General features: G+C 40.7%; 2 protein-coding genes across 3 annotated transcripts in view; both read left to right on the plus strand.

Moving 5' to 3' along the window:
• Positions 1-9,798, plus strand: part of aplp2 (amyloid beta (A4) precursor-like protein 2) — a 52,463-nt gene extending 42,665 nt beyond the window's left edge. For both annotated transcript variants that reach the window (XM_041046974.1, XM_041046973.1), the window contains 6 exons: positions 842-941; positions 1,730-1,903; positions 4,447-4,529; positions 5,447-5,524; positions 7,184-7,339; positions 7,644-9,798. In XM_041046974.1, the coding sequence (XP_040902908.1) occupies positions 842-941; positions 1,730-1,903; positions 4,447-4,529; positions 5,447-5,524; positions 7,184-7,339; positions 7,644-7,745 (693 nt within the window). In that variant the 3' untranslated portion in view covers positions 7,746-9,798. The remainder of the gene's footprint in view (positions 1-841; positions 942-1,729; positions 1,904-4,446; positions 4,530-5,446; positions 5,525-7,183; positions 7,340-7,643) is intronic.
• An 815-nt stretch (positions 9,799-10,613) lies between these two features.
• st14a (ST14 transmembrane serine protease matriptase a) lies at positions 10,614-21,394 on the plus strand. The gene is made up of 19 exons (XM_041046914.1): positions 10,614-11,015; positions 13,922-14,081; positions 14,731-14,861; positions 14,984-15,054; positions 15,272-15,438; positions 15,557-15,592; positions 15,685-15,919; positions 16,850-16,992; positions 17,106-17,209; positions 17,334-17,446; positions 17,531-17,664; positions 17,747-17,851; positions 17,987-18,094; positions 18,190-18,306; positions 18,558-18,680; positions 18,854-19,037; positions 19,711-19,982; positions 20,168-20,304; positions 20,460-21,394. Exons 1-19 carry the CDS (start codon positions 10,974-10,976, stop codon positions 20,616-20,618), a joined length of 2,541 nt encoding a protein of 846 aa, XP_040902848.1. The 5' UTR covers positions 10,614-10,973; the 3' UTR covers positions 20,619-21,394.
• Positions 21,395-23,115: the final 1,721 nt, after the last annotated feature.

Genomic DNA, 23,115 nt, shown 5'->3' on the forward strand with positions numbered 1-23,115 from the left:
TTTTTTAAATTGTAGTTGTATTATGCACAGGAGTGCATCAGTGGTTACCAAACTACTTCATCATCCACGGCCTCCTTTATCCATTATGGTGTCATCATCTTCTATGTATTTTTGCCCTTGTTGTCTTCTTTCTGACGGGATTGAATCTCCTCTTCCTGCTAACATCTATTTCTGAGGATGAAATTTAATTGTCTCATGTGCAGTATCTTGCTGCACCACCATGTTTTTCCTGCAAGTCTGTAATCTGTGACGCTAGTAGGTGCCAAAACTTGTAACCTCACCAATGACAATAAACACAATGAAGAGCGAACTACATGGGGATTTTCTGGGATAAGGGTGTATTTTTTGGTTCACTAATGTGAGCGTTTCAGTTACTACTGTTGGGATGAACATTTTATTTTAATAGTTGGCAGTTTACTCTGTAATTTGTTGTCACTGGGTTAGTGTTGAAATTATTATTCAATTAATGGACTTGTCATATGTCATAAAATTATTTTATTTTAGTGAGTGATTTATCATATCATTTATCTTATCACATCAAAAAAATCCTGCTTCTCTGACATTAGTATTTTGTGTATCTTTATGAATTAAATTCCATTGTGTTTTTAACTATTGTTCAGACAAAATTAAAAGATTGATCAAAAAGAATGATTAGCTGCACATGGTTGTAACTGGTTTAAAAATAAATAAATAAATATCATGATTATTTTGTCTTCTATTACGAATTATCCAGGATCTTGGGAATAAAACACACCATCTCCATACAAGGGAGTTTCACTTTGAAAATACAGCAGGATTTTGGTTACATGAATCCCTGTTTGTTTTCTTTTTCCAATGACAGGTGATGACCCACCTGCGTGTGATTGAGGAGAGGATGAACCAAAGTCTGTCTCTCCTCTATAAAGTACCTTATGTGGCCGAGGAGATTCAGGATGAAATTGGTGAGTCGTGTTTAGTCAAAAGCCCCCAGACAGCCTGGAGGAGGGACAGTGTCCTTTAATAAGAACGAACTGAAATGAAAACAGCAATGGAATTCGCACATGTGCCAGACAGATAAAGCCAATACATCACATTTCCTCTGGCTCTCTGCGACGTTTTTTCTTATATCTGGTGCAAACAGTCTTCTCTTTGTGCAAAGGGAAACACAAATATAGGAGGAGACCAGCAGACCAATTATCAGAGACAGAGAGAAAAGTATTGTCTTTTTCTCAGTATGAATGTGGAGGTGAATTTAATACAGCTACAACTCTCTGTTTTCAAGGGCCCTTGCTCACCAGTTCTCATTTTTTACAATTAGATCTAAAGCTAGGAAGTGTGTTTGGGATGTATTCATCTCCAGTGGCACAGTTTAAGACAGGCAACTTCCAGCACGTTTTATTATTTTCTTTTGTTTCCTTTGGTTCATTAAGGGAACCATAGCGTGGTGTTGCAGCGCAGATTAAAGTGGAGCGGGTACAGTGACAGAACTGGGTTACAGCTTTCACCGTGCAGCATCCTGTTGGGAGATGTGCAGATTTACATGGAAAATAGCTCTCAGAAAAATACTAATTGGTCGTTAGCAGAAATGGGAACAGGCGTCTCTTGCAGCAGCAGCTCTCTCACTGTCGGAAAAAGAATGTTAACAGTAATTGGTCAAACTACCACTTTGCACTTTCCTGCCATGTCCCAGGTTGACTGGTGTTAACATGTGCCAGGCTGTCTCTTACTCTGTCATTTGCCTTTTCCACAGACGAGCTGCTCCAGGAGCAGAAAGCTGACATGGACCAGTTCCTGTCGTCGATCTCCGAATCGCAGCCAGACGTCACCGTGTCGTCAGAGGAGAGCATGGAAGTCCCCGTGTCTGAGGGCAAACCCTACCGGCCCTTCCAAGTCACATCCCTGGGGTCCCGTTCAGAGCCAGAGGGTGAGCAGCTCCAGCCTCAGACACAGTCACAAGCAGTATCACGAACAGCACTGTGGCTGCGTGGAGAACAATAGGCCATACACACAAGTCGTTCTGAAGGACATTGGTGGCAAAGCACGGCAGAACTGTTGCACAGAGCGGGAGAATAGGTTTACAGTGTGCTCTATGCCAATGAAAATGCAATGTGGAGCCATTGGTTTGGGCTTATCTGTGCCTGCACAGTTCCCCGTGGCCTAGCCTTCAACACAGCACTAGTGAAGTTCAGATAAATGCACAAAGCCTCAGGCTTTGGTGCTGAGTTGGAGCCAAAAGCTTAGGGGAAAAAATGAGCAGTTATGGTTCACTTCTTTGTCATATTTGTGCCAAACAAAAGATTGAATTCTCAAGAGCTAGCCAGTTCTGAAATGGCTCCCTTTTCTTTTTTCTTTTTTTCTTTTTTTTGAGTTTTCTTTCAAATTTATTTTCAGACTCTTCCCTGCTGGACTCTTTTCCTAATCAATTAACACAGCTTGATAATCCTGCCTTTCTCTTCTCACCTAAGTTTTCTCTCTTCTTTCCTTCCCCTTTTCTGTTCTTTTTTTTCTGTTGCTCATTTCTAATGCCAAGGCGATCTATCAGACTCCCCACGTGCCTTCAAGAAAGGTTGGTGCCTCTGTTGCATCTTGTTTTTCTGCCCCCTCATCTCCCAAGCCATTCCTATCTACTGTTTTGTTCCACTGTTCTCCTTTTCCTTTCCCTTTGGTGCAATTTGGGATCCTCTCTCCCCCACCATTTCTGTTTTATCAGAAGCCATCTGGTGGTTCTTTTTTTTTTTTCTTTCTTTCTTTTTTCTTTTTTTGATGACTCACATGAACAGCGTGGTTGGGCCTCTGTTGCTCTCATGCTTTTCATCATGCTAGGATTATCACCTCATGCTGAATAGCAAATGTCAGTGGCTTCCAGGTCTGGTAGAGATAAGTCAGAGCTAGCTCCCTTCTCAGAGACTCTTCAGTCGGGTGTTCGCTGTCATCCCGTCCTCAGTGCATTTGACAAACTACCTTGCTTAATTATTCCCTCACCCACACACTCATTCCCCTCATCAGTCGCCCACTTCCTGATAGGACCTGTGTGATTTAGTGGCCCTGTCTGAAGCTCAGTGTTTCTGCTGCTGACCCACAGCCCAATTTAAATTGGCCCAATTTGTCCTACAAGACCTTAGACAGGGATGTGGTTACGTCATCTGTTTTGTCTGATTTGGGCTTAACCTTGTGATCTTACTCTGTGAATAGACACCTTCCACCAACCTAAATTATATATTGATTTTTTTTTTTTTTTTTTTTAAATGAATGTGCAACCTCAATTGCTGTTGTATCTGTAGACCTTTGTCCCTCTGAATTTGCTGTTGATTTTGTTTTACTAGTCCAAGTTACCGCAGTGCTGCAGCTAAGGATTATTTTCATTGTGTATTAGTCAGTCTAGTACTTTCTCCATTAATCTATAATCTTTAAAATGTCAAGGACTAGTGAAAATCCTCACATGTTCAACATTCGGACCCAACAAATATTTGACACATTTGCTTGACAAATGACTTAAATTAGGACTTTTCAATCCATTTTCTGGCGATTGAGTAGTCGATTAACAGACTACTGGTTTCAGCACTTTTTTTAAATCCATGCAGATGAGAGGTCACGTTACTTCCATAGGTCGCTCCCATCGTGGCTGGTTGCGACATAATGTGTACCCTGCAGTACCATCTGATAACCTGCCAGAGTCTCTAACGTCACTTCTACTGAGTGACGCTTGTAAACACATATCATTGTTCCTCGCTTAATCTGAAGACAATTGTACAAGTCTTTAGCGTTTGGCACTGGCTGACTAGCAGCAGCAGACAATAAGCCAACACCAGACTCTGCTGTACATTGTTCAGGACCCTGCCCTCACTGCCTCCCTCGCTCGCTCTTCTCTCAGTTCTTGATTTATTCATGGCATATCTGGCGTGTGTGTATTAATAGATCCTATTTCAAAACCATCAGTCTTGAACATGCATATTTGACACTCTGGCCCAGTTTTTTTTTTTTTTTAAACTTAGCTTCTTACTGAAACCCACAGGGTTTTTAAAATAAAATTGATAAAATTGAATTGAAAGGGACTGTGGAGCTCTTGTAGACAAGGAGCTGCAGCAATGCAGAATTTTGCCCATGAAATAGGAGATAAGTGAGTGATTCAAAATGTCAGGATGACTCATAATTGTCTAATTTAATGAGCCAATACACGTAACTGGATGTTAACAGAGAAATCTCAGCCAAATGCAAAACACCACTTTGAGAGGGCCTTTTGTAGACAGTGTAAGGTCAGTGTCATGTTGGCTTCACACTGCTCACACTGTGCTGAATGGAAGAAAAGGCTTTGTTGTCACCAGAGCACTAAGGAGACTAAGGGGATGGTTGTCAGGAAAAGAGCTGGATATCTGTGTGCAGCTGTCCACCATCAATACCACCATCACTGTTTGTTTGTGGGTTTGTGCCGCTCCGCTGTTATTTACCGTGCTCCTTCACCTCCTGCAGGCTCCGCCATGTCTGGTTTGGACGGTCTGATAGGTGCCGAGGAGAGGATCATCAACAGCAAACCCAAGATCAGCAACAATGTGGTAAGAGCTTCGTTGTCGGTTTGTCGTTCTGTTTGTGCTTCAAAGCATTTTTTTTTGATTCTCTAACTTGCTCAACAGTTCAGCTTTTAATGAGTCAGATTATTCCAGTAACTATGTTGTCATAGTTACAGCTATCTCACACTGTGCTATTTGTGTGTCTCTCTTTGGCCTCTGCCAACCAACATTCATTCAGATCAACTCTGCACTTTGTTCGGCAGTCATCGCATGCTACTTTTTTTTTGCCAGACACACCATTCTTCTTCTGACAGAGCTTCGAACGATGCTTGGGCTGTTGAATGTGGGCTGTGTTTTGCATGCTAATCCAACACTGACCACAAAGCCGTGTGTGCGTGTGTGTATGTGTGTGTATGTGTGTGTGACTATGTGTGTGTGAATATGAGTTATGCAAGTTTTTGAATGCATGCATGTTTCTTTTTGGAAATGCCAGTTTTTCTAAGACGGAGCAATCTGAGGTTAAAAAAATGACAAAATGTGGTGACACCTTAAATTCCTGTGGTGATAATTTTTCGTGACAGACTCTGGACTGCTCCGTCTCTACAAACGGCAGATTTTGTCTCTGCCTCCTGAACACACCCACTTCCACTCACAGTGCTTCTTCTCCAGATTTGAGCTCTCAGTAATGAGTGGCTGACAGTCTGTTTAGAAAGACATGCTAAGTGTGCCTAGAAGAGAGTCTGTTGTTGATGCTTGCAAACCCCCTCCCTCTCTCCTTCCAGTTTTGTACAAGACAGCTCCAAGTGTATCATCAACCAAACACAGAAAATCCTTACAGTTTACTTCACTGCACATTCACACCCTCTCGCTCTTCACCTGCCTATCTCTCTCTGTCGCTTTCTGGCTATCGCACACACACATTGTGGTGAGTGTAACCTGGGCTCCCCTGTCTGTGTTGACAGGTGATTGATGAGTCTCTGGATGTTAAAGAAGTGGTTTACAGTGCAGAGAGAGTCAGCGTTATGCATGATGATGAGCTGGTGAGTATAGCGGCGACCTCCACAGGGCTCTCTGGGGAACTGTAGTTATCAGTAGTGGGGAGAAGATGAAAGGAGGGAGTGTGGGAGTGTGCAGAGAATTTGTTCTGCAGCTGATAACTGCAAATAAAGAAATAAATGAAAAATTGAAAAACACAGCGGACAGTTGGAACATACCCCTAATCCCCTCCCTTATTTTTTTTTAAGTTTTATTTTTTTGTTCAGGCTAATATGTTTTGGTTATTTCTGCATGGACGCATGTTTGTTATGTGAATGTATCTGAATGTACACGTTGAAAATCTCAGTTCATATGATGAATGTGAATCCACACAAACTGAGTGTGCTCGGTTTATGTGTGAGAATGAGCAGTTTATATATTTAAAAAAATGGGGCTGTCTACATATGAGTTTGTGTCATATGTGTCAGATCACACTGTGTGTGAAAATGAGCGTGGGTGACTGTGGTTGTGTATGTATACAAGGAATTGGATAAGATATAACACAATTGTCCACAAAGACACGTTTCATGCATGTTTACACACTGTTCACAAGTCAACCATTTCTTACAGATCCTTGGCCAAAAGGGATTTTATCCCTGCTTCACTGTGGTTATATAACATAACATGAGAATTAAGAGTCAAATCTCCTCCAGTTAACTTATCCCCCCCCCCCCCCCCCGATTTAGAAGCAGCTTCAAGGAAGGTTAATCACTAAAAGTGATATTTTTAATTATTTCTGCTTGGCAAAGTTTAAAATCAAAGTACAGTTTATCTGCAGAACAGAAAAACCCAATTTCAGATGTGTTTACTCCTGATAAATAAATGAGTGGCTTATATTCTAAAGGGAAATTATTGTATGCGTTGACCTGGGTGCTAATCTTATAAGCTTTTCATTATGATTATTGATCATGATAACAATTTGTTCAGCACCTCTGCAGCAGAGATTTCAGAACACAAACTCCGATGGGAACTATATTGATCAGGGGATCAGTTGTGTGAGCCTGCTACAACTTTCCAAAATCGCTTTCCAGATCGCTGCAAACAGTTCTCTTTGAGTCTGACTGAAAGTAAACACAGATAGTTGTACGTTGGAAATCCTTGTAGCTATTGAAGTAACATTCACAGCACAGCAGATCCACATCCAGATCGACCTGACATCTGCTGTGTTCATGTGCAAATGCTGGGTTATCTACATCAACATGAGACTCGCTCTCGAGTCGATTCGTGTGCATGTTAGGAAGAGAGCAAGTAAACACAAGGAGATAGTTTGTGTCAGCAAGTTGATTGTAAAAGTTGAATGTGAAATGTAGTTATTTGTGTTCTCATGCTCATTGGACATAATGGAAATTAAGAAGTAAATTTGAGAATAAGACCCTGGTTGATAAATGCTGGAGTTTCCCTTTAAAAATGGTTTGTGGGTTCATATATATTTTTAAATGGCTGGACAGAAGCCTTTTTTGAAGTTGTCATATAACAGCATATCACCAATTTAAATGTCTATTCAGCATAAGAAAATGACCTCGTGATTGATGTGACTAGCAAATGTGTACAAATCCAAATCAGCTTTATTGTGTTTCTTTTTATTGTGTCAGTGGTCAGCTGTATTGTCTCCTTACTGTTGCTCTCTCTCTCTTTCTCCCCCTCTCATCTGTTCTACATGTTAGGAGTCTTACCGCCCCCTGGGAGAGGATTTCAGCTTTGGGAGCAGTGCACTGATTGGTTTGCTGGTGATCGCGGTGGCCATAGCAACTGTGATTGTGATCAGTCTGGTGCTTTTGAGGAAGAGGCAATATGGCACCATCAGTCATGGCATCGTGGAGGTAAGCCACAGCACAGTGTGGAGATTTGGGCAGAGGGTGTGTAGCACACACAGCAGTGCTCTGGCTGAACTGCTTTCCATCTTATTCCAAGTTTCAGATTTACATTAAATTATGCTTCTCTCACGTAAATGGAGCTAGTGGGTAAGTGCAGGGCACATTAGATTATTGTCCCTGAAGCATTTGCATACGACACACACAGCATGTGGTGCTGTCTTGAGAAGAGCTGTTAGGAGTCCTACCTTTTTCACTGCAGTCTGCCCTCGCTGAGGTCAGCCATTATGAATGGCATGTGTCTGTCTCACAGGTCGACCCCATGCTGACACCCGAAGAGCGTCATCTCAGCAAGATGCAGAACCACGGCTACGAAAACCCCACCTACAAATACCTGGAGCAGATGCAAATCTAACCAGAGCCTACGGGGGGCACAGTGGAGTCTGGCAGAGGACAGCAACCTAGGGGGAACATACTACTGACCAATAACACATGATGCTATTGTTACAATTATTTGCATACATCCAAAACTCCATTTACTGGTTTGTTCAAAACGATCCTTAAATAATGCTACTACTTCTACTACTGCTACTATTGTACTATAGAGCTCTTTTTTGATCATGTCTCTTTTGAAAAGGTGATGTATCTGCCATTTTGCATTACAGAAAATGTGATTCTGCAGATTTCTCTGTAATTACCAATACAGCTATCTCAGATCAAGATGTATAACAGTTCTTCAGACATTTTCTTTATTTTTGAAAGTGAAAGGCAAATCAAGCAAAAATTTTAAACGTTTTTGAGTAGCCATCATTAAAGTAGCGTATCAGACTCTGCACTTTAGTTTTCCATCGCGCGAGTGTCATCCAAGCAGTTTCTGATGGTTTTCTCAAAAAGAATTGGTGTTTTATTTTGTTCTTTTTCCTCTCAATAGATTGCTTGTATATGAAGGTTCTTTGTACCGATTAAAATGTATAGTGAAACAACAAATGAGAAAAAAAAATGAAATCATGAATTATTTACTTTCTGTTCTTTGTTATGATAACAGACAAAAATATACATATACAGTTTAAATATATATAAGAGTAGATGTTTTTATTACACCTTTTTTTTCCCAGGGATGAGGTTATGAGTTTGTTTAGGGTTCTTAGCTTGGTGATCATGAGTTGTGTTTGCAGGCACACTGTTAGAGAGAGTCGGGAAAGGTGAAGGTGTGCACAGGCCCCCAGCTCAAACACCTACTCTGAACCTCTACTAAGTGAATGTGATAACATATCCCCTCCTACACACACAAACACAACTTTTCATTGATAAGGAGATGGTATAAATCGGTAGATTAAGTAATGCTTACTGACATGTGTTACATAGTTGAATGTATTGTGGAAGCTTTTTCCATACTATGTATCTGACATGCTCCCATGTGGCTTTGATTTTAATGCAGTGTCACATACAATGTGACAGAGGGTGATGACATGCCACAAACTGACAAATAATTAAGCAAAAAATAATTACCACAGAAGTTAGTTTGAAAATAAAGCTGGGGATGATGTACACACATTATTGGAGCAACTGTTAGCTTTACTGGTCAAAAAGCACAGAACAGTCTGATAGATCAACACAGGGCCAGCCCAGAGGCACAGACATAATAAGCAGTGGCTCAGTGCCCACTGGCAACCAGGAGGCCCCCAAATGAAGTCAAAACATACACTGGTGGATTTAGGGGTGCACAACAATTCCTTAACAATGGAGTTGTTTTTCTAAACCTGAATTTACCAAATTTGTGGATTGTAAAAAAATAATTTTTGTTGGTACTAAAGCTATTTTTGGGGAATTTGTGGGAGTTAAAATAAAAAAAAATCACCATCCAGGTAACAGAAACACTCGGGCCGGCCCTGGATCAAAGCCACCTGAAGACAACTTGGAGCTGGAGGGCTGTGCAGGCAGACAGAGACACACAGAAAGACAGGGCTTGGAGAGCTGGTTTCTGAAAAAAAAGAAAAAAGCTAACATGTATATTTACAGGTAGAGAATGACACAAACAAGTAAAATGAATCCTAGGATCCTCTTTTCTCTCTCTCTTAGTATTGTCTTTGTATGCCTGTATAGTTGATGTTGCAATCATGGCTTTTTTTCCGGAGGATTACCTGTGGTGTGCATTGTTCTTATATGAAATGATATGATATATATATATTTTTAAGTTTGTTTTCTTGTTTTTTATTTTTTCTCTTCCTGTGACAGTATCTCTGTATGTGACTGTCTCACTATGCACCCAAACAGCTTCAATCTTGTAACTGCCTGCTTGATTGTGGGAGGGGACTGGGAACTAATATAATATGCATATTAGTGATTTTTAATATATATATATGTGTGTATATATACACACACACACATATATATATATAAAACTGACACCAGTGGAAACAGATTCATGGTTACAAGGGGGATACACATCAATAAACTCACAACTTCCATATGGATGTGTCGTCTTTTCATAGATAGATTGACAAATAGCCCAAACTGTTACAAACTTTATGTTTAAATTAGTTTTTCTTTCTATTAAGCAATTAATGATTTAGCACATAAAATCCCAGAAAAAAAGTGAAAATACCAAAAGATACTGAGAAATAGTTTCATAGAAGATGAAGACAAAGCAAATATTTGCACTTAAGAAGCTACAACTTCTGAATTTTGACAATGCATATATATATATATATATATATATATATATATATATATATATATATATATTTTTTTTTTTTTTTTTTTTTTTTTTTTTTTATATTTATATTTATATACACACACGCCAAATTGGAAAATTTGATCCATTTACTTATTCTCACAGTCTGGGGGAATTTCCTTTACGGGGTGGGGTTTGGCCGTTTTTTCAAACAGAAACCTGTGGCTCATAGTAGATGTGAAATGAAATCGAGGTGATTCAGCAGAAGTGAGTCATCATCGTTACATTACTCAAGGCAGCCTGAAGCACAAGATCACATGACTGATACTAAAAATAGGCTAAAATAAAACCATTACTATAACAATGTAACAAAACATAAATGTAATATAAACAGTTTCTGTTTTTTTTTTTTAATTAAATTTCAATACTCTCTCACTCTCATTTATTTCTGAATCGCTTTACATTGAAGGACGTTTCGGAAAAAACATAGTGACGCTCACCTGTTGCAGGTAAACAGGAAGTCGCTCCAAGTGTATGTGGGGTGGAGACACGCCCGCAGAAACCTGAAGCTCCCGGAAAAAGTTTTTTTTTTTCTGCTGTTTCGCTCAGTTTCCCTCCGTTGAGGTCCCTTAAGCAGGTGGCATATTCCGATCGGATCGACATTTATGAACATCTCGACCGGAGAGGAGCCGTAATTGAATAACTCAGGGATACGTTTTTGACCAGATTATTATCATTATTATTATTATTACATCGCTCGCAGGTGTAATTCGTTGACAAACACAGGAATCATCTCTCGGCGCCCAGGCCTGCAGGTTCACCTCGGAAAACAGCCTGTAGGAAGCATCAGAACATACAGAGGTCAACGAAAGCAACACAAAGAGCAGCAGGGGGAAGGAGAAGCAGTATCAGGTGTTTGAGATCGTTCAGTTTTTACTTTGGGCAGTTTAGTCCAGGTATTGATCCCTGATGGACTACATGGACAGTGGACTGAGGTACACCCCGAACTCGGTAAGAAACCACTTCTGTACAGCTTATGTGCCGGAAACTAAGGTGGTGGCTCAGTTTTATATCCTGTTAAATGTCGACTATGTGATTGTGTTTTCATGAAAGAGTTTATGTTAAGTTGTTACCTAGGGAAACACACACACACACACACACACACACACACTGACAATGGTGCATGTTTGAGTGACTGTGAGGAGAACAAGCTAGTAAACCAAGCTGCTGCAGAGACAGGCTGAATTAAATAAGTCTGGGTCATAGGCAAATGAACCTGCTCACAGCAAACCAGTCAGACGTGAAACAGATAGATCGCTTGTGCTGTCATTCCACACATATCACTTGAAAGGATGTAACTATATACAAGCAAAGAGTTGGAGTTCTTTAACCTTAACACTCAAATCACTGGTTTATCTAAATTGCCTAAAACTGCTTTTATTTCTTTGCTGAGCTTCTGGTTCTGTGCTGATTAGAGGCTGTGTCACCAGTTTAATGTGGTTCCCTTTACGTGAGCTGTTATTCCCATAGAGAAAAAAAAACCCGAAAGTGTCACACCTTGATTTTTTTGTGAGCAAATACCTCCTCTGTCCTGCGTCAGGATCAGGACACTGGTACTTATTGCAGTAGGCAGTCGTGTGTCCATTCGAGCGAGAACAGAAGTTCATGAGGAAATAGCAGAAATCATCAGGTATCAAATTATACCTGTTACATATTTTGAGATATCCTGCGAACAAACAAACCCTAACCATAACAGGCCCTCCTTTTCTCTGGCATTTCATTTCCAAGAAGTTGGTACAATGGAAAAAAATGTGTTGCGGCTTCCTCCCACCTGCACAGCACAGCAGATAATAATCCAAAACCCTTCAACCCCTTAACTTAAACCTTTACCAAACATCGTCCAGTGTATCTCTGGACGATGTTTGGCGTGAAAACATTTTGGGACCATCCCTGGGTGTCATCGGTGGAGATCCTCAGAAAGCTTGCAGCCGTCAGTGAGCAGCCGTTTGAATTCCTCCGGGTTCCTCCACCCTGTTGTGACTTGTTCACTTGAGTCCTTCACCTGTGTAGACTGACATCCATTTAAGATTGCTCCACACATTCAGAGTACATGGTGATAAATGCACAGTGTTAGGTGAAAACGTAGTAGTGAGGTTGCTGTTTTGGTCAGTGAGGCTTGGTAATGAGTCATTTACACAAATGATGATTAAATGATGTTTATTTAGATTTTGATTTCTCTTGTCCACAAGAATAATAAGAAAGATGGACAATATTAGGTATTTGACATTATTTCAGAGTTTATGTGTCTCACAGACTAAAAAAAAAAATTATTAGGATGGCATTGTTTGAAACAGGTGGACACTGAGAAATTGCTCACTAAATATTTACGTGTGAATTTCAGGCTTTATGGGCAACTAACTGTCCGCTTCACGTGAACATGACCAACCAATCATGGCGAAGTACGAGCAGTGCTGATTTTTTTTTTTTTTTTTACTAAACTCGCTGTTTTAGTCAAGGTGTAGCGGGTACCCATGGCCGACAACGGCAGTGAAAGCTCGGAGTTGGTCCCCAAAAATAACTGGAACTGGTTTGGGTTTTCTCCAAACGACAAAGTGCAAACAACTGTCATTTACAAAGTTTGCACAGAGAAGGTTCGTGCTTCGGATGGCAACACAACGAATCTCTTTAACCATCTGAAGAGGCAGCATCCGGAACAATTTGCTGAGAGCCAAGCAGCGAGGCCAACCACACATCCGCCAGTGGTAACGGCTAAAGACATTACACAGAAACAACCAGCTATAACACAAGCCTTTGATAAAAGCACGCCAAATGAGAGAAGTAGCAAACGGTGTATATTTGGTTGATATTTGGTTAATAAACATTGGAACATTGGAAAATTGGAAATTTCTTTTAAAAACTGTAAAATGAGAATTTAATGCGACAAATGTAAAACCTGCTCCTTCAAAATAGCCATTCTGTTACGGTATTACACTTTAAACTTATTGCCATGCCCTCACAGGTGCTGTGTAAATCATTTATATCATCTCAGTATGAGTCTCAGGTTTAAACAGGTGTAAAGAAAGTGTTTGTCTTGGTTTATTCAAACATGGTTAATGGTGTCATAATGTTGCACTGCAGATGATCCTCCACTAGGCACCTTGTGATTTTTAAAATTGACTGGCACAAAATATTGAAACAAATTTCTTGAAACATCCAAAAGCTTTTAAGATGATATTTTGATGGCCGGTGAAGTTGTCCAGTTTTACAGGTGCCTTAGATTTTACACTGCAGTGCAGGCAGCGCTCAGGAACTTGTTGTGTTCCACTTTAGATCTGTGTGTAGTTTGCTCCCAGCAGGTTTGACAGGATTTTACATGGTGAAACCTTTGTACTCCCTCCCCCCTCTCTGTCTCACCTCTTAAAGGTAGAGCAGTGACTCATGCCTGAAGTTCCCTTCTAATTCATTAACAGTTCCAGACACTGAAACTGTCCATTCTGCTTTTTGATGACCAGATTTTGACTGAAAATCTGCTCGGATTCCTTTCCCTTTAAAAGCTACTTGTCAAATAAATGTCAGTATTTCAGTTCCACATTTCCTCTAATTGAGAACGTAATTCTGTAGGTGACCACAGACTGAGACATTCCTAAAATATACAGGCACCTACTTGTTGTCTTGCTGTCACTTATCTTCAGTTGATTATCTACTCAGGTACAGAAAGCCACAATATTGCATCATGTCTTTAAAAAATTACAGAAAACACTATTAGTAAAGGGATATCCTTAGTGAAAACCATTTGCGTTTTTTCTTTGTTTTTTTTTTTAGTGGAACACATTTCCTCCTTCTCCTGTGAAAGTAATATTCACTTATTACTTGCCATCTAGTTTTAATGTTTCCATCGCTCTGTGTCTGTCTTCCAGGACAAAGACTGGGACACCTCTGTCCAGTTTTTGCCAGCATCAGATAACAAAAAGCTTGAGAAGAAAAAGGGTCCAGGAAAAGTTGGGGCTGTGATCGGTGTGGTGATCTTTGCTGCTGTTATTGCTCTTATGACCGGACTGCTGGTCTGGCATTTCCACTGTAAGTACCCCTCCCTTCAGTCCATTCAAATGTATGTATGTACAGACATGGACAAAACAGCAAAAGCTTAATGAAAAAGATCACAGTCTTTGAGGTAACCTCATCACAATGATAAACGAATGTAACTAATGTCAATCAAGGAATCTGGCCATCAGTGTCTTGATATACACTATGTTCTCAATATGAAGCAAATAATAAAACGGCAAAACTATTATTATGACTGTTATTAAAGTCAGGTTGAACAGTCTTGACTACTGTCAATAGCTGTCTTCTTTAGTGGAGGTAAAAGACATGGTTCAAAAGAAAGGAAGCGCCCACATTAATTTTGCTGTCTTCAATTTCCCTTTGATGAAATAACCAAAACACATAAGCACACATGGTTTTGATAAACCTCGAATTGTTCATAGGAGAGTTAGAGCTCAGCACGCCTTTGTTTGTGTATTTGTTTGTGCATGCAAATGACTGAAGCCTAGAATTAAAGGTACATAATTTATTTAAAACATCACAACACAAAATATAAAAGGCAAAAAAATCTTAGTGATAATCAAAAAGAAATCAAAAGCCTAAACAGTTGAATACTACAGTAATAACACCAAAAAAAAAACAACAAAACAAGGAGATAAAATAAAATGTCTGTGTGATCCTTCAGTCCGTAAAGATGTGCGGGTCAAGAAGATGTACAGCGGCTCCATGCGGATCACCAACCAGGTGTTTGAAGACGCCTATGAGAACTCCAACAGCACCGAGTTTAAGGAGCTGGCGAAGCAGGTGATTTCACAGGTAAGACTGCTGCTCAGGCCTCCACCCCACTGCCATGCTCTCAGAAATTAAACTTTTTTCTTCTGTACTTTCAAATAGCCTTCGGTCACACTGTGTTGTGGTTATGTTCCTGTCTCTCTCAGCTTAAAATCATCTATTCCAAAAGTCCACAGCTGGCCAAATACTATGTTGGTTCTACAGTTCAAGCTTTCAGGTAAGAAAGAGAGCAATTAGGTCCATTTACACTTTTATCTGGGAAGAATGCACAAGAGCATTTTACATAGCTGTGTTCTGGTTAAATCACTGACATCACTGACCACTTACCAATTTACAGAATTTAATGTAAGACCAATAAAGTCCTGATCAGTCATCACACGTGTGTCGTTTGCTTTGCCTAAACACGATTTATTCCTTGTCTCGCTGCTCCTTAGTGAAGGAAGCGTCATTGCCTACTACCTGTCTGAGTTCAGAGTCCCTGCAGGCCAAGAGGCAGCTGTCGACAAAGCCATGTCTTCAATGAACACGCTGGTGGACAAGGTGCAGCGTGCCCTGCACAGACCTGGCAACTCTCTGGTCCTTGCAGACGTGGTGTCTTCAGGTAGAGTAAAGGCAAATGAAAGCCAGACAGCTGTCATTTGTGATTTTGTCCACTTCCACGGTCCCTTGCATAGTTTTTCCTCTCGGTTACATCTGTGTTGTCTTTTGTCATCTCACAGCTCTTGATGCCCGCCTGTTTTCTACATCATTCAGCAGTAAGTGCTGAGCTTTCCTTTATCATTTATTTTACCAGTGATTCAACAAAGCTGAGTGTGAACACCACTAAATGTTGTCGTCTATGTCTCAGGATTTTTCAAGTTTGCAGAACATGCGAGGGCCAATCATATAGGGCAGATCCAATCCCCCGGCTTCCCTGACAGCCCTTATCCCCCCAACACCTTCATCCAGTGGCAGCTGAGAGCAGACCCAAGCCATGTCATCAAGCTTGAGTTTGATACAATGAATCTGGAAGAGAATTGCAAGAATGATTTTGTCAAAATCTACGACTCCCTGGTGGCCATTGAGAGCCGCGTCATGGAAGAGTGAGTTGCCTCATCTGTTTACAGCATTCACTCCATGGCCTTCCTGACTCTTATTTTCATACTGTGGCACTCTGCACATGCTTTTAGATTTGGATAGATTAGATTTTATCTTGTATGTAAGGCCCTCTGCTGGTCAGATACTGTGCTTCTGGTTGATCGTTATACTGTACATAAAGGTGCAGTTGCCTCACATTGCCTGGGTTAGGCGTTGTGCTAGAATAATGGTACCTGTAACGTGACGGTTTATTCTAAATTTGGCAGCAGCTCAGCTGAAAATGTGAAAATGCGATTGCTCTTTCCAAACCGGAAACACAGCATGCAGTCAGCAGTCTGGACCTGTAAAGGAAGGACTTTCATGTGTGCATGATAAAATCGTTTCAGTAGAGATAAAATGCTTTAGCGATATATAAGCCATCCACACTGATGCCACATGATACTTTTTTCTTCAGAGGGTAGTGGAATGATTTTTTTTTTTTTAGCTTTTAGTCTATGATTAAACTCAGTCCATGTCAAAGCAACCAGCCTTGTCAGACGACATGATGTGTCCAGATTCAGTGAGGATTTTTATTCTTGAGTGGGAGGAAGAATCTCAGAAGTGGCATTTTGTACATTACTATTTCTGTTGGTGTTTTATCCAGCAACCACTGAATGTGAATATGCAGTTTAAATAAACTGCATATTCACATTCAGTGGTTTAAACTGCATATTCACATTCAGTGGTTATGCAGTTTAAACCACTGAATGTGAATATGCAGTTTATTTAAACTGCATATTCACATTCAGTGGTTGCTGGATGTGAATATGCAGTTTAAATAAAACTGCATCATAACCATCACATATACACGTATGGGTTTTTTTTTATCATCCTAATGTATCAGTCAGGGAACAGTACATAGAGGAAATCCATGCTGTCTGTTTTTTTTTCTACAGGATGTGTGGGTACTACTCACCCAGTGAACCACTGACCTTTCTGTCTTCTGGCAATGTCTTGCTGGTTACGATGGCCACAAATGAACAGAAGAACTACCCAGGTTTTAGAGCTAAAGTCACACAAGTCCGACGTGGAAGTAAAGGTAATGTTTGTGACTGTAGCTTGAGCCTCTTTGTTACAAGCTACACCATAAATGTCTGAGATTTGTGCAAATACTGACACACCTTTTATTTTTCCTTTTTTTTTTTTTAACAGGTACAACTTGTGGTGGCCAGCTGACAGGCGAAAAAGGCACCTTCTCTTCTCCTAACTTCCCAAACTACTATCCTCCTCAGACTTCATGCCAGTGGACAATCGAGGTGAGATGTCAGCTCTTAATCTACACGTTACTCAGCCGCTTCGTATGTTTCTGTTCTGTATTTCTCCTTAGAAAGTCACGTCACCATGTCATTCCGTTTTTACTTGTCTCTATCAACCATTCAGGTCCCTGCTGGTAAGGTGGTGAAGTTGACGTTCAAAAAGTTCCTCCTGTCTGAGCCTGGGCAGGAAAACATTAAAGACTGTCAGAAGGACTATGTGGAGGTCAATGGAAAGAAGTGAGTACACGTTTGTACGTATAAAAACCAGGTAAGGATTGCATAACAGAACAAACTGTCACTGTTTGTGCGTCTCATCCTCAGACTGTGTGGAGATTATCCTGATGGAACAGCGGAAACCAGCAACTCCAGACAAATGAGCGTGATGTTTTTCTCTGATGCCTCCTACGTAGACCGAGGTTTTGATGCACAGTTTGAGGCCATTGACATGAAAGATCGTAAGTGGCTCAGTTTCTCCCAGATAATGATTATTTCTTAACATCAGGAATGTGTGTCTCACATTGACCCTTTCATCCACAGCTTGTCCCAAACAGTTTGAGTGCAAAAATCAGCGCTGCATTAATTCAGAGCTCAGGTGTGATGGTTGGAATGACTGTGGAGACATGACTGATGAGTTCAACTGCAGTAAGTACTATGAACTCATTTTTTATACTCAGACTATTGGTTTTAATTTCTTTTTCTAATGACTTTATATATCAGTAACACACAAGATGAGTTAGCTGTGTACTAATTAGTTAATTTTTCACTGTTTTCCTCCAGAGTGCGATGATAAAAGTATCACTTGTAAAAATGGATTGTGTAAGCCCATGTTCTGGAAATGTGACGGCATAGATGACTGTGGAGATGGCACAGACGAGCAGGACTGCGGTAAGACTTGCTGATGTTGATGAAGAACGTATTTCACATAAGCACTGAAAGGCTTTCAGTCACTTTTCTCATACGTGCTCTTTTTTGTTTTTAAGGTGGGTGTAAATCTGGACAAATAACATGTAAGAATAACAAATGTGTTTCTGAGAAGAATCGCTGCGATGGCAGGGACGACTGCGGGGATGGGTCAGATGAGCTTGACTGTCAGAGAAGTAAGATGCTGAATCTGCTGTTGGCTTTTGTTTTTTATTGAATGGATCAAATGATCACGTGCAATGTATAAATGGTCACTTGTGCCAAACTCATAGGAATAATTCAGTGCAATAACTGCAATGCAAATGTGACACTATCTCCTGTGTAACGTGCAACAAACATGTTTTAGTGACCACAAAACTAATGATGTTGAAATGAACTGTAGAAATTCATACTGTTCTTCCCTTCCTCTCTCTTTCTTTTTCTGTAGCCTCTGATGTAAGCTGCACTGATCTTACATATAAATGTAACAACAATAAATGTATCAGTAAAGTGAACCCAGAATGTGACGGCACACCAGACTGTGACGATGGGTCTGACGAGGAGAACTGCGGTATGTCACGCACAAAATCTCAGCAGTTTGCGTCACATTATCACATTGTTATTATCACCATCTGCACAGTTAATTTGTATGACAAAGCAGCTGTGAACGAACACCCACTTCAGAAACCTCATCAAGCTGCAACAAGCCGGCCCTGTGAATGACTGATTGTTTTTACTTTTCAGACTGTGGGAGGAACATGTTTAAGACATCTCGTATTGTGGGTGGTCAGGACGCAGAGGAAGGGGAGTTTCCCTGGCAGGTCAGCCTCCATGTCAAAAATTACGGTCACGTGTGTGGAGCATCTCTCATCAATCCACACTGGCTGGTCACTGCTGCCCACTGTGTGCAAGATGACGGCAAGACAAGGTAGCGTCTTACTTTATGGTGTTTACACAGACACAGCAAAGCTGTTCATGTTATACTGCTTTTGTATGGGGAAAAAAATAAAGTTCGTAGAACTTCTTCAATTCTTTGAGTTGTTAGTACAGAACAGTTCAGTTGGCATTTCAGTTACTGTTCATGGCAAACAGTTTGTCGCACGCAAAATGAAACCTTAGTCCTCTGTGTTTTCACTAACAACACAATGCTTGAATGTGTACATGAATAATTTAACACGCTTCGTGTCTTGAATTATTCACCCTTAAAATGCATGTTGTAGTTCATGCCTCTCTATTGCCACTGTAAACAAAAACATGGAGCTCTGTCTTATGACTCATAAATCACATTTCTGATATTTTAAATCTTTTTACAGTAGATTTTTTTTTTGTCAGGTGCACATTTCTCTGAGGTGACTTAACAGTGACATAGATATTTCTATCAGTAAAAACAATAATTATTTATTTTAAATTGTCTGTAATAAATGCTTTAAATATTGAGTTTACTTTTGAGGCAGCCTGAGTCGTCACACTCTCTGCCATTTAACTTTAACCTGGCTTAACTCGTGTTTTCGAATGTGATGCTTCTGCCACATGATGTGCCTGTTAATGGTTATCTGAGTTGAAGAATGAACTTTGTGATTTGGTTTCTTGTGTGTCCTCAGACTGTCCCAGCCTGGCACTTGGGAAGCTTACCTCGGCCTTCACATCCAGCGGAAGATTGGAAGTGCTGTGGTGAAGAGGAACCTGAAGCGGGTCATAGCCCACCCTTACTATAACTCATACACCTTTGACAATGACATTGCCTTGATGGAGCTGGACAGTCCTGTCACCTACTCTGACTACATCAGGCCCATCTGCTTGCCGGCTCCCCAGCATGATTTTCCAACTGGTAACACTGTGTGGATCACCGGGTGGGGTGCCACTCGGGAAGGAGGTGAGTCCTGAAAAACCATAAACTGCTTCTACTGACAGTAATTAATTACAACTTCTTGCTAGCATTGTTTTTATAGCAGTAATAGAAGTAGCATTGTGAATTGACAGCGAGCCATTATGGGGAGTTTATTGACTGTTAGAGCCCCGATGTAATGGTGTCCTCCTGCATGTGTGTTTGTGATTCAGGATCAGCTGCAACAGTGCTCCAAAAAGCCCAGGTCCGGATCATAAACCACTCTGTGTGTAATGATTTGATGAAAGGGCAGATCACGTCTCGGATGTTGTGTGCTGGGGTGCTGACTGGAGGAGTTGATGCTTGTCAGGTATTAAAAGACCCTTGACCCCCGTGCTGCTGCCCCCTGCTTTCTTTCTTTCTGTTTCTCTTTGCAGAATAGTTCTCTCTCAGTGTATTTTACAAAACAAGGGATATAAATATTTCATGAATGTGTGTGCATCTTTGTGGATTTATCTGTTTTAGGGAGACTCCGGCGGTCCTCTATCCAGTCCGTCTGGCACGCGTATGTTCCTGGCAGGAGTTGTTAGTTGGGGTGACGGCTGCGCCCGCAGAAACAAACCTGGCATCTACGCAACAGTCACCAAATTCCGTGGCTGGATCAAAGAACAAACGGGGGTATAGACCACTGTGAAATGGTCAAACAAGGCCAAAGATATGGACACGTACGCGGGGGGATGAGAAGTAACATGGTACGGATTGTTGCTTCAGTAAAACACCAGTCTGACTCTCTAGCTGATGCAGTGGCCTCAACTCCCGGTCTGGCTGCAGTGGAAAATGCACAGTTTGCTTGAAGAGCAGCTGCAACACATTTTATGTCCACTGTGACTTTATAAGGGGTTAATGTAAATAAGTGTTTTATTTCTGTCTTGTTTTTTGTTGTTATTTTAGTGTGTTTTAATGGAGAACAATGTTATGCGCTGCACAATAAATAGATTTCAGGTGTGATAGTTACACATGCACATATATGAAATGTGCATCTTTGTACTCTGGTGTCCTGTGTTTTATCAGAAGCCATCTTAAGAATTTTCCAACACTTTTTCTTGTTGTCCTTGTTCTGAATTTTACAAATGAAAAACAAAAGGACATCAAGCTCATTCCATTGTACCTCCTATGGTTTGGTATCTAATGAATTTTATTATTGATTTTTAGTCCAACAGAAATCTCTGAAAAGTTAGTGCTGTGATCATTCACTTTTGAAAGCATTGCCTCCTCATCATAGATGGCTTTTTACATTTTAACTGCTTTTCTATCAGCATAAAACACAGTGTGAAATAGTAGGTTTTGTTTTAGTTAAATGTTTCATGTTTAATATGTGAATATGATCTTCAATGTCTCTCAAATCTGTGTAAATGTGTATATCAGATGTTTTGAAATAAAATATTTCTAATATAACCTCACTCTTTGCATTTCTAATTCCATCCACTGATATGCTTTGAAACTACAATTTTTGAAGGACTTTGCCTCAGTGCCACTATTCCACATTTTAACTGTCTCTTGTGTGTGAGGGATAAAATTGGGTGAGACAAGCCTTCAAATGACGCTCAGGTGGATTTGATCTACTCGTTAGAAGCTCGTTCAAGTAACTCAACTTGCAGCTGGTGTTCACCTATTATGAATAAGGCTGTGCCTCAAGTTTCCAGCAGACCATTGCTTAAGTAGCAGAATTTGCTAAAGAAAGAACTCAAGAATCCAGTCAGCAAAAGCACTGTCAGAAGAAGCCTGTCCTATTGTGGTCTCAGAGGAAGAGTAGCAGTATCTAACCACTTCTGAGGAGGGGAAACAAACTGCTTGTTTGGTGAGCTAGGAAATACCAGCATTTCACAATGGACGACAGGGGAAAAAAGTCCCATTTTTTTTTGATGAATCCAAGTTTTATATTTATGGCAGCAACAGAAGGGTGTATTTAAGGAGACAAACAGGTGAGTCCTTGTCCTCCTCCTCTCCTCCATTCCCAGCTGTCCTATCTCTTCCTCCTTTTCCTCCTTTCACCCAGCCCGGCCATAGGCAGGACAGGGTCCCCCATATGAGCCAGGTTCTGCTCAAGGTTTCTTCCTGTTAAAAGTGAGTTTTTTCTTGCCACTGTTGCCTTACATGCTTGCTCTGGGGTCAGGCTCTGGGTCTCTGTGAAGCACTTTGAGACATTTTTAATTGTGGAAGGCGCTACATAAATAAAATTGAATTGAAAATTAAATTGAATAAAATGATACCGCCCGTGCCGTTCCCATTAAAGTAAAAATACTGAGATATTCTGAAAATCATGGACAACTTTTCACCCAAATTGTTAAACTGATATAATCATTTGTAATGAAAAGGAAAAAATAGTATTACATTCGAAACAAATGCAAAACAGAAATATCTTGACTAGTGTACAGTCGCCGGCCACTTGATGATGTACACCTGTTCAACTGCTCGTTAACGTAAATATCTCATCAGCCAATCACATGGCAGCAACTCAATGCATGTATAGACACAGGCATGTAGACATAATCAAAATGACCCGCTGAAGCTCAAACCGGGAATAAAGGTGATTTAAGTGACTTTGAACGTAGCGTGGTTGTTGGTGCCAGGCGGGGTGGTCTGGGTATTTCAGTAGTCCGTTTTGTGGGGTGGGGGGTGACCAAACCATGGGCATTTGAGCTGCGCCATCTTGGATTTTAGTGAGAGTGTACGCCTAGCCCAGCCGATGCTTTAGCAAAGAGCTAACTGCCAGTGCCCGTCTATGGAGAATTTTAAGCCTAAATAACACTAAAAAGCAGTGTTCACGGAGGTGGAAACTATCAATAGAGACCAAAAACAAAAAAATGTACCATGCTGTAATGTATTTTTATTTTTATTTTTTTTCTTTTTAGGCTGTAAAGTTGGCTATTTTAACATGGGTGTCAATCGAGAATTGCTCACTTCTGGAGCCAGTCCCGAGGAACTGCAGTTTTTTGAACGCGGAAGTTGCTGAAACCTACAACTCCCCCCTTCAGCCATCTCTGGGGTTTGCCTGGGGCGGATGGGAAGGCAACAGTAACTCAAATAATTAAGCGCTATTCACACACACAGATGCACCCCGGAACCAATATGAATCTACTTTTTACCGGAAGATTTTTTTGGGAGCGGAAACGGTCCCGTC

Source organism: Toxotes jaculatrix, chromosome 9 (assembly GCF_017976425.1).
Source record: "Toxotes jaculatrix isolate fToxJac2 chromosome 9, fToxJac2.pri, whole genome shotgun sequence".
NCBI lineage: Eukaryota > Metazoa > Chordata > Actinopteri > Toxotidae > Toxotes > Toxotes jaculatrix.

Coding starts and splice junctions, on each gene's coding strand:
- st14a (XM_041046914.1), top strand. CDS start 10,974: ATGGACTACATGGACAGTGGACTGAGGTACACCCCGAACTCG. Junction 15,055..15,271: donor TCTACAGTTCAAGCTTTCAG/GTAAGAAAGAGA, acceptor GCTGCTCCTTAG/TGAAGGAAGCGTCATTGCCT. Junction 18,681..18,853: donor GTCTGACGAGGAGAACTGCG/GTATGTCACGCA, acceptor TTTACTTTTCAG/ACTGTGGGAGGAACATGTTT.